Source organism: Mytilus galloprovincialis, chromosome 2 (genome assembly GCF_965363235.1).
Source record: "Mytilus galloprovincialis chromosome 2, xbMytGall1.hap1.1, whole genome shotgun sequence".
NCBI classification, from domain to species: domain Eukaryota; kingdom Metazoa; phylum Mollusca; class Bivalvia; order Mytilida; family Mytilidae; genus Mytilus; species Mytilus galloprovincialis.
Genome location: NC_134839.1, coordinates 70,784,220 through 70,799,710, shown reverse-complemented (window position 1 = coordinate 70,799,710; position 15,491 = coordinate 70,784,220). Strand labels below are relative to the sequence as shown.

The following is a 15,491-nucleotide window of genomic DNA, read 5'->3' as shown; positions in this document are numbered from 1 at the left end:
TTATTTGAATTTAAAAATCAAATTGTATTTCAGATAGACAAATCAATCAAGTGTAGCCCATAGAATGTTTGTGTGTTTGTGTGTGTGCCAACACAAATTCGTTCGTCATTAAATGAATACAAAAAATGCTCGCCTCAAAATCTCAAGAACATTTTGGCTGCATAAAACAACTTTCAACTTGATAATGTTTCAGAGTTTGAAAATGTCATAATTCTGTATAAAAATACAAACACTGATATGTAACAAATAAATTTAATAATGACACTGAATATTGCACTTTCCATAAAAAAATACAAAATGCTATATAAATATTAAAATAAAACATGTATAAAATTTATCACAGAATTAAAGCTATATGAAATGCTAATTAAAGTTTACAAAGCTTGCTGTCAAAACGAACAACTTGCTCTTCTACTGGAACCTCTTTCTTCCAGACAGGAGGTATAATGCATTGGGCTTCCCCCAAACGAGGTCTCCATACCAGCATCTGAGCACTATTGGCATTTGGTGGCATAAGAGAACATCTAGGAATCGGAATATTGTTTTCTAAAACAGTAGGCTGTTTTGGAACTACAGAAGTGACAAGTTTGGCTCTTGATCCGAGAGCTTTCTTTGGATCAACATTAATTTCCAGTTTCATATTCCAGCGAACGGTTTTCAAAATATATGCATTTTGAGTTGTCATGTTCCATGCAACTAACCATACATAAAAACTCTGGTCTCGGATGATATGAGTAAGATTAGGTTCAGCTTGGTTACGATTAGATGGGTTTCTCCAAGTCACGTGGGGATGAAAGTTATCGTTCATGGCGATGGTTGCAGATTGGTACATTTTGCAAGGTCCTTCAAAAACAACAGTTTCGTTTCTTGAACCGTACCATGGGTAATGATGTCCATCACAATCGCTGATCATTGATTGTTGACCACTTGTCAGCTCTGGAAATTCCCAACTTGTGCTAAAATAAATAAAAACACGATTAAATCCTTCATCGAAGTACACTTGTCTGAAAAATTTACATTTTAACATGTTACCTGACTATATTTAGATTGATAGTTCAAACCCAGTTTGTCTCAATTTTTCATTTTGTATTTCCAAATTGAAAAACCATTTCGTGTTCTCCTAATTTATTTTGATTACAACTTTGCTTGTTTTTCTATCTTTTGGTGTGACCGATGAAATCTATTTAATAAAAAAAATAAGGGAAAAATATAAACATAGTTCGATTTCATTCCTCAATTTGGATATACAAAAAATATTTGAAGTAAAATAAATAAAAAAAATAAAATGCTAATTTAGCTCCTAAAGATCGTATAGAAAGCAAATTGCTGGCACGAAAACCTCACGTGATGTAAAAACTATTGTTCCCTGATTGTACGTGCTCTCCATGACAACGTTAAAACACTGATAAGTAAGAGTTTAACAAAACGTATGAAAAGCTGCTAGATTTTACTTATATACTTTATTAGTTTTCTCATTAAATTCTTTTATGTATAGTGTGGTTGTTTGTGTAAAGTCTGTGATTACTTACTATCCCTCATCTCCATATGTGTTGTGAAACATCATATCTGTACAGGCCTGTATCCAACCAACTTTCCATTTCTGCTGCTCAGTCATCGGGGCTAATTCAATAGTAGCACTCACCCTAAATACAAATATGTTGGTTGGTTACATTTATACGGAAAATAATAGCTTTAAACGTTTCTCAAAAAGAGTGTTACTAGTACTTTATGTACCTCTGATAGTACATGCAAAATATAGATAAAGTGAAACATATAATTCGAAAAAAATACTTGAGGCGGTGACACGGTTTGATTATTCTCGAAATTATGCCTTTTTTTCTAATTTTTCACCAAGAATTTCAAGCGGTGGGGTTGAAAACTTCACTGATATACAAAATAGGTTATTTTTACAAAAACTGTTTAAAACAAAGTCTGCGGTGAGGTCTTTTGCTGGGATACAGGAATATTTCAATCAAAATATTAAAAAAAAACCAAGGGGATACATTCAAAAACAACTGGACTTGTACCATCATTTGGGTTACTTTGAACATTTTGATGAATAGAACTGTACGGTACTTGAATTTGGCGTCATTTTCATATTGAAATTCGAGAAATAAAGGCGGATCCCAAGTGTCATACAAGCGGACAAAAAGCCACGATGAACACAATCTAATATTTCTATCCTTAACTAAAACACAATGAGATGTTGTAATTTTGCATTATTTTCGTAAGTTGGGGACGAATATACTTTAGCTTATCGTCCATACAACAGCAAGCTTAAATTTGAAGTAAGAACATATTAGTGACTGTGCTATATCTCTAAAATATCGGGAAGCTGAAATAATAAAAGATTATTTTTTTTCATAAAAAACTGAACTTCGAACATACTGTCATTTCTCTTTTTTAAATGCACTTCATTTAGTTTTTTTCAAGGTAAAGACTAACCTGAAATTGGGAGTTCTATATTTAAGAACGGACTGTGAAGTCTCATCCACCACTGTAGGCTGTTTTTCAATTCTTGCGTTCAGATTAAGAACTCTAATTTTTTGGTGGACTTCTTTCAAATTGTTGATTCCAATTGCAGTCTCGTTCAACCAAGCCGATGACCGATTCCCCATCTCTCTGCCTTCCATCGGTTCCGTGCGGTAAAAGAAAAAATGCGGACTTGTCTCATTCACTTTTATCCGCAAAATAATACCATTCGTATTTGCCGCTCCCGAAATTCTTTGGGTTTTATTATGACGTCACAAAAGGAATTCCTTTAAGAGGATTTAATTTAGTTTATTATTATAAATAAAGGGGTGGTTAGTCATATCTAGTAATTTCGTATTGCCGGTAAATTATTTTTGAATAAGAAAATGTAAGATAGAAGTTTTGAAATAGCTATGGTAACTAAAAAAGAAGTCTATTTATAGATAGAACTACCCATAATGCCTCATACAGGGATTCCCCGGAAACCGCGTTTTACCTGAGCTGGCACCATTTAAAGTTTACAAACGAATGAATTTTCACACCAAGAAGCATGTCAGCGATACAGAGACGTAAAAGGCGTGGTAATGCATCTAGAAGAGAAGTTAACCCAGAAGAAAAGTTGAAGAAAGCGATTGATTCGTTTATGAAAACAGTCACTACGCTTGATGATGAGTTGACACATCACTGTGGTTTATGTGCCGATGCAAATCGACCCCTAGGGAATTTAAGACCCTTGATGAAGGCTCTAGAAATATCATGTCATGGTATTCCTTGGATATTCGGTACCATAGCAGTCTTAGTAACAACGCACATACCAGAACACTTTGAAATTGCAGTTAATCTATTGATAGGTACTTATGTCAATACAAGAATTATCTCCCTTCACACTTTACTCTGTGTTTGCTACATAGTATTTTCCTCCGTTGAATGTTGAATACACACTTAAACACAAAGTAAAAAGCCATTAATATGCTCACACCATCTAGCAAGATTAAATGTCCAGGAAAAAAGAAACTAATAAATGAAATTAAAAAAAAATATAATTCAAAAATCTCCTGGACAACGTTTCATGAGATTAATAATCTCGTAAATTTTGAATTCTTGTAATTATCACGATTGGCACTGACATTCATAAAGGATGGACACAATTAATAAGGAGAAATACATGTAGGCCCCATATAATTATTATGCATTGTTTTTGGCCAAAGCTTGTAGAACATAAAGATTTAACGGTAGACAGGTTTTCATTCCTTCTAAAGACAGTCATGACAGGTAATAGCTTGGAGTCTAAATAGCCTTTTCAGATGATTCCTTCATCAATATCAGACTTTCTTTGAATAAAAAATACTCTTGCAAACAGAGGTACAAAATGTACATGTAAAAAATAATCTAGCATTTAACAAAGCTGGTATACATCATGTACAAATGTACATGGTATTATTGATATAACTCCGTGCACATACATACATGTATGATATCATTAGAAATGTCCTAACATGCCTCATAAGACATTTTAAAAATGTAACCACATCTTCAGAAGTTTTCATATTTTCTGGCAAATTTCAAATTAATGAAGAGTGCTGGTAAATCTTATGCTTTTGTTTTTTTGTTTATTCTGGGATTAATGCATTTAATTATAATCTATAATTCACATGTTTATTCCAGCATCTCTTGGCTGTTGTTTCAAAACTAAACTGTGGTACATGTATATACATGTACACAATGTACATGATTGTGAACATGTCTTTTTTGAGTTTTTATACGACCGCAAAAATTGAAAATTTTTTGGGTCGTATATTGGTATCACGTTGGCGTCGTCGTCGTCCGAATTCTTTTAGTTTTCGCACTCTTACTTTAGTAAAAGTGAATAGAAATCTATGAAATTTTAACACAAGGTTTATGACCACAAAAGGAAGGTTGGGATTGATTTTGGGAGTTTTGGTCCCAATATTTTAGGAATGAGGGCCAAAAAGGGCCCAAATATGCATTTTCTTGGTTTTCGCACTAACTTTAGTTTAAGTAAATAGAAATCTATGAAATTTTGACACAAGGTTAATGACCACAGAAGGAAGGTTGGGATTGATTTTGGGAGTTTTCGTTCAAACAGTTTAGGAATTAGGGGCCATAGAAGGGCCCCAAAAAGCATTAATCTTGGCTTTCCCACAATAACTTTAGTATAAGTTAATAGAAATCAATGAAATTTTAACACAAGGTTTATGACCACTAAAGGAAGATTGGGTTTGATTTTGGGAGTGTTGGTCCCAACAGTTTAGGAATAAGGGGCCCAAAGGGTCCAAAATTGAACTTTGTTTGATTTCATCAAAAATTGAATAATTGGGGTTCTTTGATATATGCTGAATCTAACTGTGTATGTAGATTCTTAATTTTTGGTCCTGTTTTCAAATTGGTCTACATTAAGGACCAAAGGGTCCAAAATTAAACTTAGTTTGATTTTAACAAAAGTTGAATGCTTGGGGTTCTTTGATATGCTGAATCTAAAAATGTACTTAGATTTTTGATTATGTGCCCAGTTTTCAAGTTGGTTCAAATGAGGATCCAAAATTATTATATTAAGTATTGTGCAATACATGTAGCAAGAAATTTTTAATTGCACAGTATTCAGCAATAGCAAGAAATCTTCAATTGCACAGTATTGTGCAATAGCAAGAAATGTTCAATTGCACAGTATTGCGCAATAGCAAGAAATCTTCAATTGCACAGTATTGTGCAATAGCAATTATTTTCAATTGCACAGTATTGCGCAATAGCAAGAAATATCTAATTGCACAATATTGTGCAATAGGAAGAAATTTTCAATTGATTGGAGTTATCTTTCTTTGTCCAGAATAGTAGTTGAATCAACTTAAATTATTGTTTTATACAATATACAATGTAAAATGTATATTCACTTTTACTACCAACTGATAAATTAAAACAATCTTTACCATTCAGTGATAACAAGCACCTTTTGTTACATTTTAATATTTTATGATGTATTTAAATGAGTAGTTATTGTTGCAAACTCCATTAGAAATTTGAATTGAGATCAGTTTTGGAAAAAGGAAAAGGGGGATGCAGGGCTCACACTACATCAGAATTATAGGGAGAAGTGACTTCTTTTTTTGAAACTGATAGGGAGAAGTGGTGAGATTTGAAAGAGAAGTGCTCATTCGCGCGGTGTGATACAATGTTTGGATTTTACAATAGTATAAAGGGCCATATGTAAATAATGTTCTTTTTATATTGTTCAATTCATATCTGTGTAAAAAAATTACAATTAAAGTAACATTTGAAATTAAAAGTTGTTTAAGTTTTACTAAGGTTCTTGTGAGAAACTACCAACTAAATATCTAGCACTAAAAAAAAAATTATTTTAAAAAATGTAAAGAAATTATAATATATCAATTACAATTTAATTAAAAATTATCTTGTGTATGACATTCAGTGTTTCTCATAAAAAAAATATAAAAGTTATTAAGCTGGGCCATAATATATTGATATATTAGTATAATAGTCTCAGAGTTGAGCAACTTTAATCAAGTTTGAAACAATCCATAAAAAATATAGGGAATTATATACACCAATCAATTAGATGTCACCAAAAGTCTCTTAATGCGTGTGGAATGCGTAATTTTTCCCTTTGGGATCAATATTCTTCTGTCAGCTGTTCCATCAGTAGTAATTATTGTAAAAGTACGGATTTCGGTCATAGCTGGTCCGGTTGAGATCCGGAGTTTAGAAATCGGTCAATGGCGGACGAATGCAAGAACAGGGGCTTGTTACAATTGCCGGGTTTACTATCCATACGAACCCCTAAAAAAACACAAGGGAGGAAGCTCATTTGCGACAATGCTTCAAATTATTGTTGTAAATTTTTTATAAGACTTTCACTTACATTGTGACCTGAATAAATCTGTTTCCACTTGAATTATCTCTTCAATGATATATATTTATTACCTTAAGTAACCTCTATAACTATTGTAATCCTTAAAACAAACTTGACATTTCTGAAATAGAACGAATCGAGGCCCTACATTTGAAAATGAAAGTACTAAAGCGACACCTATCGGAAAATATATTTTCGGCACTCTCGGTTGTTTACCATAAATGTTATGTTTTTCGGAAGTCTACGGTATTTTAGATTTCAATAATGTAAAAATTGGCGGGAATTATTAGGTACACACTGCCTTTCGTCTCCGTATCGTGGTTAACATCCGAGAGTGCCAAAAATATATTTTCCATTAGGTGTCGCTTTAGTACTTTCATTTTCAAATATAGGGCCTCGATTCGTTCTATTTCAGAAATGTCAAGTTTGTTTTAAGGATTACAATAGTTATAGAGGTTACTTAAGGTAATAAATATATATCATTGAAGAGATAATTCAAGTGGAAACAGATTTATTCAGGTCACAAAGTAAGTGAAAGTCTTATAAATTTACAACAATAATTTGAAGCATTGTCGCAAATGAGCTTCCTCCCTTGTGTTTTTTTAGGGGTTCGTATGGATAGTAAACCCGGCAATTGTAACAAGCCCCTGTGATTGAACTTGCGGAAATGCACGAAGTGATAAAAAGTTGTATTTTTATCAAATAACCTGCTACACACTGCGAAGACAATGCTTCAACCTCTTTTCTAAAGATAATGAATCGTTTATGTCTGAATTTCTTTAATTTTCAATAAAAAATTGATGTTTCATTAACTTGGTAAAAATTGAAAATGTCTGATGACGGAAGCGACTGAAAGCGACTATCGTCAAGAACAGGGCGACTTGTTTTCGCTTTTGGGGGTCGGGGAAAGCGAAGTGATGATCGGGAAGGCGACTTCTTCGCGCCCAAGTCGCCTGGTAGCGTGAGCCCTGGGGATGTGAAAAAAAGGGGGGGGGGGTAAATTTTTCCCATTTCAGATTTCATAAATAAAAAGAAAATTTCTTCAAAATTTTTTAAAGAGGATTAATATTCAACAGCATAGTGAATTGCTCAAAGGCAAAAAAAATATTTTAAGTTCATTAGACCACATTCATTCTGTGTCCGAAACCTATGCTGTGTCAACTATTTAATCACAATCCAAATTTAGAGCTGAATCCAGCTTGAATGTTGTGTCCATACTTGCCCCAACCGTTCAGGGTTCAACCTCTGCGGTCGTGTAAAGCTGCGCCCTGTGGAGCATCTGGTTAAAATCTACAAATACTCAGATATACATGTATTCAGTGATAATCTAATCTCAAAATATAGAGACAGAATACAAACAACATGAACAGGCAGACTAGAACATTGTATATCAGTTAGATAACTTGGCATATTTGAGATTAGAAAAATGATTTAATGTTGTCAAAAGGTTCAATGGCAACAGGCCTCTTATATGCTTATAGTCTAAAGACAGCTCACAGAGTTTTTGTTAGAATTATTTCACATGCATATATACAATGTAGAGCTAACTGTCAGATTAAAGTCTTTCAACAAACTTGGCTGTGTAATTATACAGTCAAACTGACACCACACTGTAGCAAGGGTTTTACTGCTGGATGAGAGAAGACCATCAATAACCTTTTAAAAAATGATTTTCCCTACCTTTAGTTAAATCAACTCTGGGTCAAAATACATGTATGGGAATTAATCGGGCAAATAATTTAGTTGGACATCTTATTTGAAAAATCAATGATGATAAACTGAAAGGTTGAAAGATGGAACCTAAAGTGAATAATTATTTCATAAAATCTTTTAAGTAAAAAAAATATGTAACTCAAGAAAACTACCAACATGACCAAACCTTTAGTGTGAAAGTAAATCTGTAAAAATGATTTAATAAAAAACATATAAATATTAAGAGCTATTAAATTATTCCCTATTCTGGTATGTACAATAATGTATTTAATTCATCTCTACAGCCTTTAGCTAAAGCAGGCCTTACACATATGATGATGCATCTTTCATATCTCATACTCATAACTAATGTCAAATGTATGTAATAATATATTTACAATGTTGACAATTGTTTATTACATGTTTTAAATGAATTATATATTTTCTTTTTTAGTTCTTCTTGGAGATCTAATAATAGTAGCACTGATAAAGGTTCTTTTTCAAAGACAGCGACCACAACACAACAAGAATGACATGTTTGCCACAGTGTCAATAGACCACTATGCATTCCCATCAGGCCATGCAACAAGGGCAGCCATGTTGGCATATTTCTTTGCAGATAAAGTCTTTGCGGATGCAGCAACAAAAGGAGTAATTAGTTTATGGGCTATGTTTGTGTGTATGTCACGTGTGTTGTTAGGACGACACCATGTGTTAGATGTACTTTTTGGAATCATTATAGGAATTTGTGAATTTAAAGTGTTAGCCTTGTACTGGTTACCTCAGCAGCTGTGTTTGAGTATTTTAGAACCATTTTTTGGTCATTTTCATTTATAACATTAAACTATTATTTAAATTGAAAAAATGTTTATAAATAGTAAAATAAAGATTTGCATTTTCCCAGTATGACAATGTATGATACAAATGATCATTAGACATTACAGTATATTTAAAATGAAAATAATGTTTCTGTTAAAATTAATACACATTTAAATTACATTTAAGAAGGTTATCATATTAACAATAAACTGCTCTACTTATAAATTTGTTTTTAGATGTGCTAAATCCTTATTTCATTTGGACACATCACAGATATAAAATAATGTTATATTGCCATATATTTTTCATAAAAACCACCAAAGTGTCACTAGATTGAATTGTATTTTTTACTTCATTTTTGTCATTCATTCATACATATCATATTGGTATATCAATGAAATTCTGGTTACGATACATAATTGTCTCAGTTTTCTAACTTATCTTTTATGTGATAATTAATATTATTATACATTGTAGAAGAAACAATTATCCACTGTTTCAAGGTATCATAGTATGTCCTCAATATCTTAAGTCATGTGATAGTTCCTATTTTCTAGATTTGGAAGTATTTGTTGGTGCAGTATGAACATTATTGCATGTACATGTCTCATGATTGTATGATATAATAATATCTTTGTTTCTAAAAGTTTTTTTCATTTCCTTTTAAATTTTACTTCTTTTAGCTGTAGTAACCATGACCTCTGACCATTTGACTTAAAAAAAATCACCTTTTTGTCTGCAAAGGGTTGTAAACTATTAATATATCATGTATAAGATTTCATACATACTATCAGTTTTGAAATTTTACCAAAAGAATATACTAATAAAGCTGATGTGATATAGACATTTTTTTCAAGTGAATAAGATCAATTGATGTGGTCATCTCCATGTTTGGCGCTGTCGGGCCAAGTTTGACAAAAGCTGAATTTATCATTAGACATGTAACATTCTGAAACAGGAAATTTCTCATTATATCTGTGATGACTTAAGACCAAAAAACCATTAGCAATCTTTGAATGATCTCAAAATCTAAAAAATCAAAATGTTGATAGTGGGATGTCATTTACATGTATCATACAATTTTGTACATGTCATAATTCCAGTTTGAAAAGTTGCAAATCCATTCATTATACTAGTCATACTTTATTCAAATGACATCATTGGTCATTGCTAAAATGGCTATCTTATTTTAGGGAATTATGTTCAGGAACATTTTTCAAACATTGTTACTGAATTTAAATTAATCATCGAATCAATTTACAAATGTTTTAAATATATATACATGCATTACAAATCATTATTGATCATTTGTCACAAAAAGATATATTTGAATGCAAAATCATTTGTAACAAACAGATTTACATGTAAGACATGTCTGGTAAAGTTAAATATATATGAAGAAATATGATTATTTGTAACCATTTTCTGTCAATTTTATATATGTTGTTATGTTCTACATGTACTTCATAATGTTTAGTCACATCTCTGTCTTCAAAATACTTGTATGTGCATCTCTTTTTCACTTTTGAATGTTAATGGATAATTATATAAGTGCTCAGGGTATTTATTAAAGAATATTTTTATCATTGAAATCCATACCTTTCTGTTTAAGTTTCAGGAGTTTATACTATGTGACACTTTTCTAAACTTACTACAGATTTTAGTTGCCAAATTATTTTGAAAGCCGAAAAAACTTATTCACGGCCAAATCAAAGGAAACTGGTATGTTTAATTATTTGCACCACAATTTTACTGCTGGTTTCACCCTCTCATTTTGTGCTGCATCTGTTCATCTGTCATAACTTTATATTGTATTTTTCTAAGCAACTGTCAGTTAGGCCATTGTTATAGATGGAATAAAGCACTTTAATTTATTTGTCAAAAAACAAAAATTCTTTATAAGATTTTTACCACATTTTTTCTGATTGACATTTATATTTTTTCAAGATTCAAAAAGTTATATTCAAAGATGTGTATAGAATAACTTCATAAGAACAAAACATCCACATAAAAGAATTTGATTTATACTTTTATTTTATGTATACAGAATATCACTCGCTGTTTGGAATATTTATAACTACTAGATAAACTATACTTGTTTAAACAAATGTCTTTGCAACAAAAATAAAAGAATTCTTTGAGGTCTTTATCGAGAAACAAAAATTCAAAATTTATTATTTTTATGCCCCACCTACAATAGTAGACGGGCATTATGTTTTCTGGTCTGTACGTTCGTTTGTCCCGTTTCAGGTTAAAGTTTTTGGTCAAGGTAGTTTTTAATGAAGTTGAAGTCCAATCAACTTGAAACTACACATGTTCCTTATGATATGATCTTTCTAATTTTAAGGCCAAATAAGAGTTTTGACCAAAATTTCACGGTCCAATGAACATAGAAAATGATAGTGCAAGTGGGGCATCTGTGTACTGGGGACACATTCTTGTTTTTGCTAGAAAATAACAAATTTGTATTTGGAAATGTTTACAATGAATTAAGAGTATGAAGGGTAAAGGGGGATTAACTAAAAGTTTTTTTATTATGCTTGCTTGTTCATCTTCAACTTTTAGTGTGAAATATTATAATATGGATAACTTGGGATAATGGATTTTTTTTTTTAACTAACTGCTTTAGCTAGCTTTCTGTAGTAGTGAAACTGTTTTTTGTACCATGCTTCCTTTCCATGTTGTATTTATAATTAGTTGTCAAGTATTCATAGCTCCACTGTGCAGGTTTTTTATACTGTGTTTAAACATTCAACGTGTGGTCTTAAAGAAATAAGAGTATGCACATGTAAAACTGGTCTAATCCAGCCAAATGTTGTGTCTGTACAAAGTTAAGCTATTTAGACCATGCACTGTAACTTTTTGTATTGCATTATTTTGTGAGGAGTTGGAACCTGATGTGGTTCTGTTGTATTGCACAATATTTTAGGTTATATCTCTTATTCCTTTTTATGTGCTTTGTTTATTCGTTAAAGAATGTAAAATGTATTGTTGTCCAATAGAACATTCAGTGTGTTAGCCATGTAACTCAACCACTTGCTTGGTGAAGAAGAAGATATATTGTGATAGTTGTCTATTCATTTATCCACGGGTTAGTGTCCATTAAAGAACTTACACCTGTAGTTAAAAACTGAAGTACCTGAACACTTTATGCAACTGTCCAATTTAGATAAAAAAAATAAAAAAAATATTGACACATACATATTTAAACAAAGAAGGTAGAAAGGGTTATTTTAATTCTGCTGATTGGTTATTCTTGATTTTATTTTTCAAGAGCTATCATAATCTGGGTAATGATATGCAAAAATGAAGGATAAAAATGACCCCATAGATTTATCAAAGTCTTGGTTCTATTGAAGTTTGCCCCAAGTCTTGTATGGGCTTAACAAATCTTCAAAATCTCAAATATTGTTGGGTGTTTTAGCATTGAATATATGAGATAGATTTGCCAGTATACGTTGTTTTCACATTTTAAGAGTGTTTTTCCTGGTAACTATATTTGAATGGAACAGCCATAACATTTGTTTTGAAGTTTATTTATTGTAATTATAACTGCCCTGAATGTTCAAGGACATAACCAGATGCAAAGCACTTTTATTTATATACATGTATAACCAGTGTAAATAGAACACCACAGTATTCAAGATATTACTATTTCATTAGGATAACTGTTGTAACTCCTATCTCTGTCATGTCTATAGATATATTGAAGGTCAATCATAGTCAGAACTCTGTTCATTAAAGTTTTCACAACATTACTAAGATATTTTGAATGATCTCAAAATCTAAATGATCTACTTATATGTGAAATGAGATTTATTTATTATGAACAAATTTTCCTAAGTTTTTGTTGTGGGTAATGGATGTAGGACATTATCTAGTCATAGGAAAGGGAGATTTTGTGAGGCTAGAAGATTTTAACAAACATGTGATACATATATGTTATTTTCACTTTAATGTTAGGTCAAAAATGATATGTGTTTTCCAGCTAGAAACCATTGATACTGGCTTAATCACTAATGCTATTCAAACGACTAAGAAATGAATTGTTCTATTTATTTATATAACCTCTTTGAAAATGTCAATGTAGATCAATTTACTTAGAACTTCAAAGGGAAACATACAAACAAGTATTAGTTTTGTGTGGGATGATAGAGTATATACTGGTATCCAGATTTACAAGTTGACACAAAGACATCAACTTTTAAATTTATATTACATTTTCACTTGATGATTCAATTGTACAATTAAAATACATGTACTACACTATTGTTGTTTTGTTTTGGTTTTTTTATCTCACTGCATTTGATTTTGGAAGTAATTGTAATTTTCCAAAAAATATTGAGAGAGCATATTTAAGTAAGTTTCCTCTATTGACATGAAATAAATAAAAACTGCTTAATGTCTTTGTATTCTATATTACATTTTAGATCTAGTATCTTTTATTAAATTAATATTCAAACAAAGATTTCACTGCACTCTGAAATTTTATAAGAAATAAAAGTATTTGTATGTGGCCTTAAGGTGGTACCTAACACTACAGGGAGATAACTGTGTAAAATCAGCTAAACGTTTTAATTACATTGTGTTGTTAAGGGAATATTAAGCTTCTCAATGATCAAAATAAGTGTTTGTCAAACTGCTATATAACCAGTGTAATTTTTCTGATAAAACGGTTGGTTCAAATTTTTTGAAATTTTTATGTTATTGTAAAAGGGTCAAAGTAAATACTTTGTCAAAATTTTAAGAAAATTAAACGAGCCAAATTAATTTTAGTTAAAGTGTTGGGTACCACCTTAAAAGGCAATATCCATCATTATTTATGTACTCATGATCAAATTAATTTTCACAATAAACCAAATTTTTTTACCACTTGCATACATTGTTTTCTTGCTGATTTTTTAAATTGTTACTTTTGATAATTTGTGTATGTCTGTACAAATGTGAAAAATAATGTACATATTTGATTGGTTATATGACTGGTACGATTATAGCAATAAAAACTAGGAATATTTTTATGTGTTATTATTCTATTAACTCACTCGGCCTAAGTTGGACATGTATGACAAATCTGTTGTAAATTTTACAAAAATATTCTCTGAAATTATTAGATAAAATACCGGTAGTTTTGGATCACATTTTGTTGTACATGTTGTTAACTTGAAGACTTTGTACTGAATGTTCACCCTTTGTTGCTCAAATTCTTACAGTTGGAATCATTAGGGAGGGTAAAGTTGCTTGAGTTATTTTAAGCTGTTAATTTGCCTACTCTTAATCTGTGAGAGATTTTTTTCACAAGAAAAGTCATTTAAAGCCAAAGCATCATAAATCCGTACAGTATGGACATCTTATATGATGATCAGTCTACAAATAAAACACATACTGTAAGCCAGTATCAAGGTGTATTGAAAAGAAGTAAGCAGTGTTGAATTAGAGAAGCTTGTTATAGCTAATTAGACACTGTTCTTTGACTCTTAATTCTAATTTAAATAATTATTGATCGGGTCCCGACTAATAAATTGCTTTGTCCACCAAATATTGCAGACAGGGATTGTATGATAAAAAAAATCTTTTAGTTTTTTAAAATTTTACTTTCCACTTAGTTTGTGAGACATAGGTAGTACTATCATGCGGTGGTGGCATTTGTATGAAGCTTTATATTTTAGAAGGTAGAAAGCATGGATGCTTTATACTTTGTATGCAGATAATTTATGTTCGGCAATTTCCATCTGTCCAATACCTCATTTTCATGTATTGGTAACCTAACTGCTTGAAAGATGTGGTATGAGTGCCAATGAGACAGCTCTCAATCCAAATAACAATTAATAAAAGTAAACCATTATAGGTCAAGGTACGGCCTTCAACACAGAGCCTTAAAAATTGGCTCACATCGAACAGCAAGCTATTTAGGGCCCCAAAAATTAGTAATGTAAAACCATTTAAACGGGAAAAACAATGGTCTATATAAAAACGAAAAACACATGAAATACATAAGCAAACGACAACTATACTGAAAATCAGATTCCCAACTTGGGACAGGTGCAAACATTTGCAGTGGGATTAAACGTTTTAATGGTACCAAACCTTCTCCCTTTTCTGAAACAATAGTAAAACATCACAACATAGAAAAACACACTATAAAATAAGTATATATTTGGTATATGGGTTCCTTGCAACACATACATGTCCTACAAACAGGTTTCAACTTACTGAGGTCTTATTATATGGCTCGGTGATCAAGGTTTATAATAAAGTTATATGATAAGGTCATTTGCCAGATTCTTTAAGCAGTCACCTCTATATTTGGTGTATGAAAAGTGTCAGTCTTACAGGTTTTGTTTGACCTTGACCTCATTTTCATGGTTCATTGAATTGGTAAATGTTATGTGTTTGTGTTTTTGTCTTTTTAAAAACTTGTAGCAGTATCTACTATATTTGGTTTATTGAATGATTGATCATGATTGTAAGGTGTACATGCCTGTCTGATGGGATTTATATGACCTTGACCTCATTGTCATGGATCTTAAAAAGTGTAAAGTTAATGTGATGCTTGTAGTTTTACCTTTACCTTCAAGACATTCATTATAAAATCAATGTACAGTAAACAGGTGAGACATATCAG

General features: G+C 31.4%; 2 protein-coding genes across 2 annotated transcripts; one reads left to right on the top strand and one right to left on the bottom strand.

Annotated features, from left to right (window-relative positions):
* Positions 1–238: 238 nt before the first annotated feature.
* On the bottom strand, positions 239–2,734 carry LOC143064299 (protein FAM78B-like). The gene is made up of 3 exons (XM_076237037.1): positions 2,446–2,734; positions 1,530–1,643; positions 239–956 (listed from the first exon to the last, which is right to left on the bottom strand). Exons 1-3 carry the CDS (start codon positions 2,631–2,633, stop codon positions 368–370), a joined length of 891 nt encoding a protein of 296 aa, XP_076093152.1. The 5' UTR covers positions 2,634–2,734; the 3' UTR covers positions 239–367.
* A 204-nt stretch (positions 2,735–2,938) lies between these two features.
* On the top strand, positions 2,939–13,883 carry LOC143064300 (polyisoprenoid diphosphate/phosphate phosphohydrolase PLPP6-like). Its single transcript, XM_076237038.1, has 2 exons — positions 2,939–3,323; positions 8,505–13,883. The coding sequence occupies exons 1-2, from the start codon at positions 3,023–3,025 to the stop codon at positions 8,885–8,887; spliced, it is 684 nt and encodes a 227-aa protein (XP_076093153.1). The 5' UTR covers positions 2,939–3,022; the 3' UTR covers positions 8,888–13,883.
* The last annotated feature ends 1,608 nt before the right edge of the window (positions 13,884–15,491 follow it).

Bases quoted from the DNA above. Each gene is read 5' to 3' on its own strand.
- LOC143064299 (XM_076237037.1), bottom strand. From the start codon at position 2,633: ATGGAAGGCAGAGAGATGGGGAATCGGTCATCGGCTTGGTTGAACGAG. The intron at 1,644-2,445 runs GTTAGTCTTTAC...ATTTGTATTTAG, and splicing joins TATAGAACTCCCAATTTCAG to GGTGAGTGCTACTATTGAAT. The intron at 957-1,529 runs GTAAGTAATCAC...TATTTATTTTAG, and splicing joins ACATATGGAGATGAGGGATA to CACAAGTTGGGAATTTCCAG.
- LOC143064300 (XM_076237038.1), top strand. From the start codon at position 3,023: ATGTCAGCGATACAGAGACGTAAAAGGCGTGGTAATGCATCTAGAAGA. The intron at 3,324-8,504 runs GTACTTATGTCA...TTTCTTTTTTAG, and splicing joins TGCAGTTAATCTATTGATAG to TTCTTCTTGGAGATCTAATA.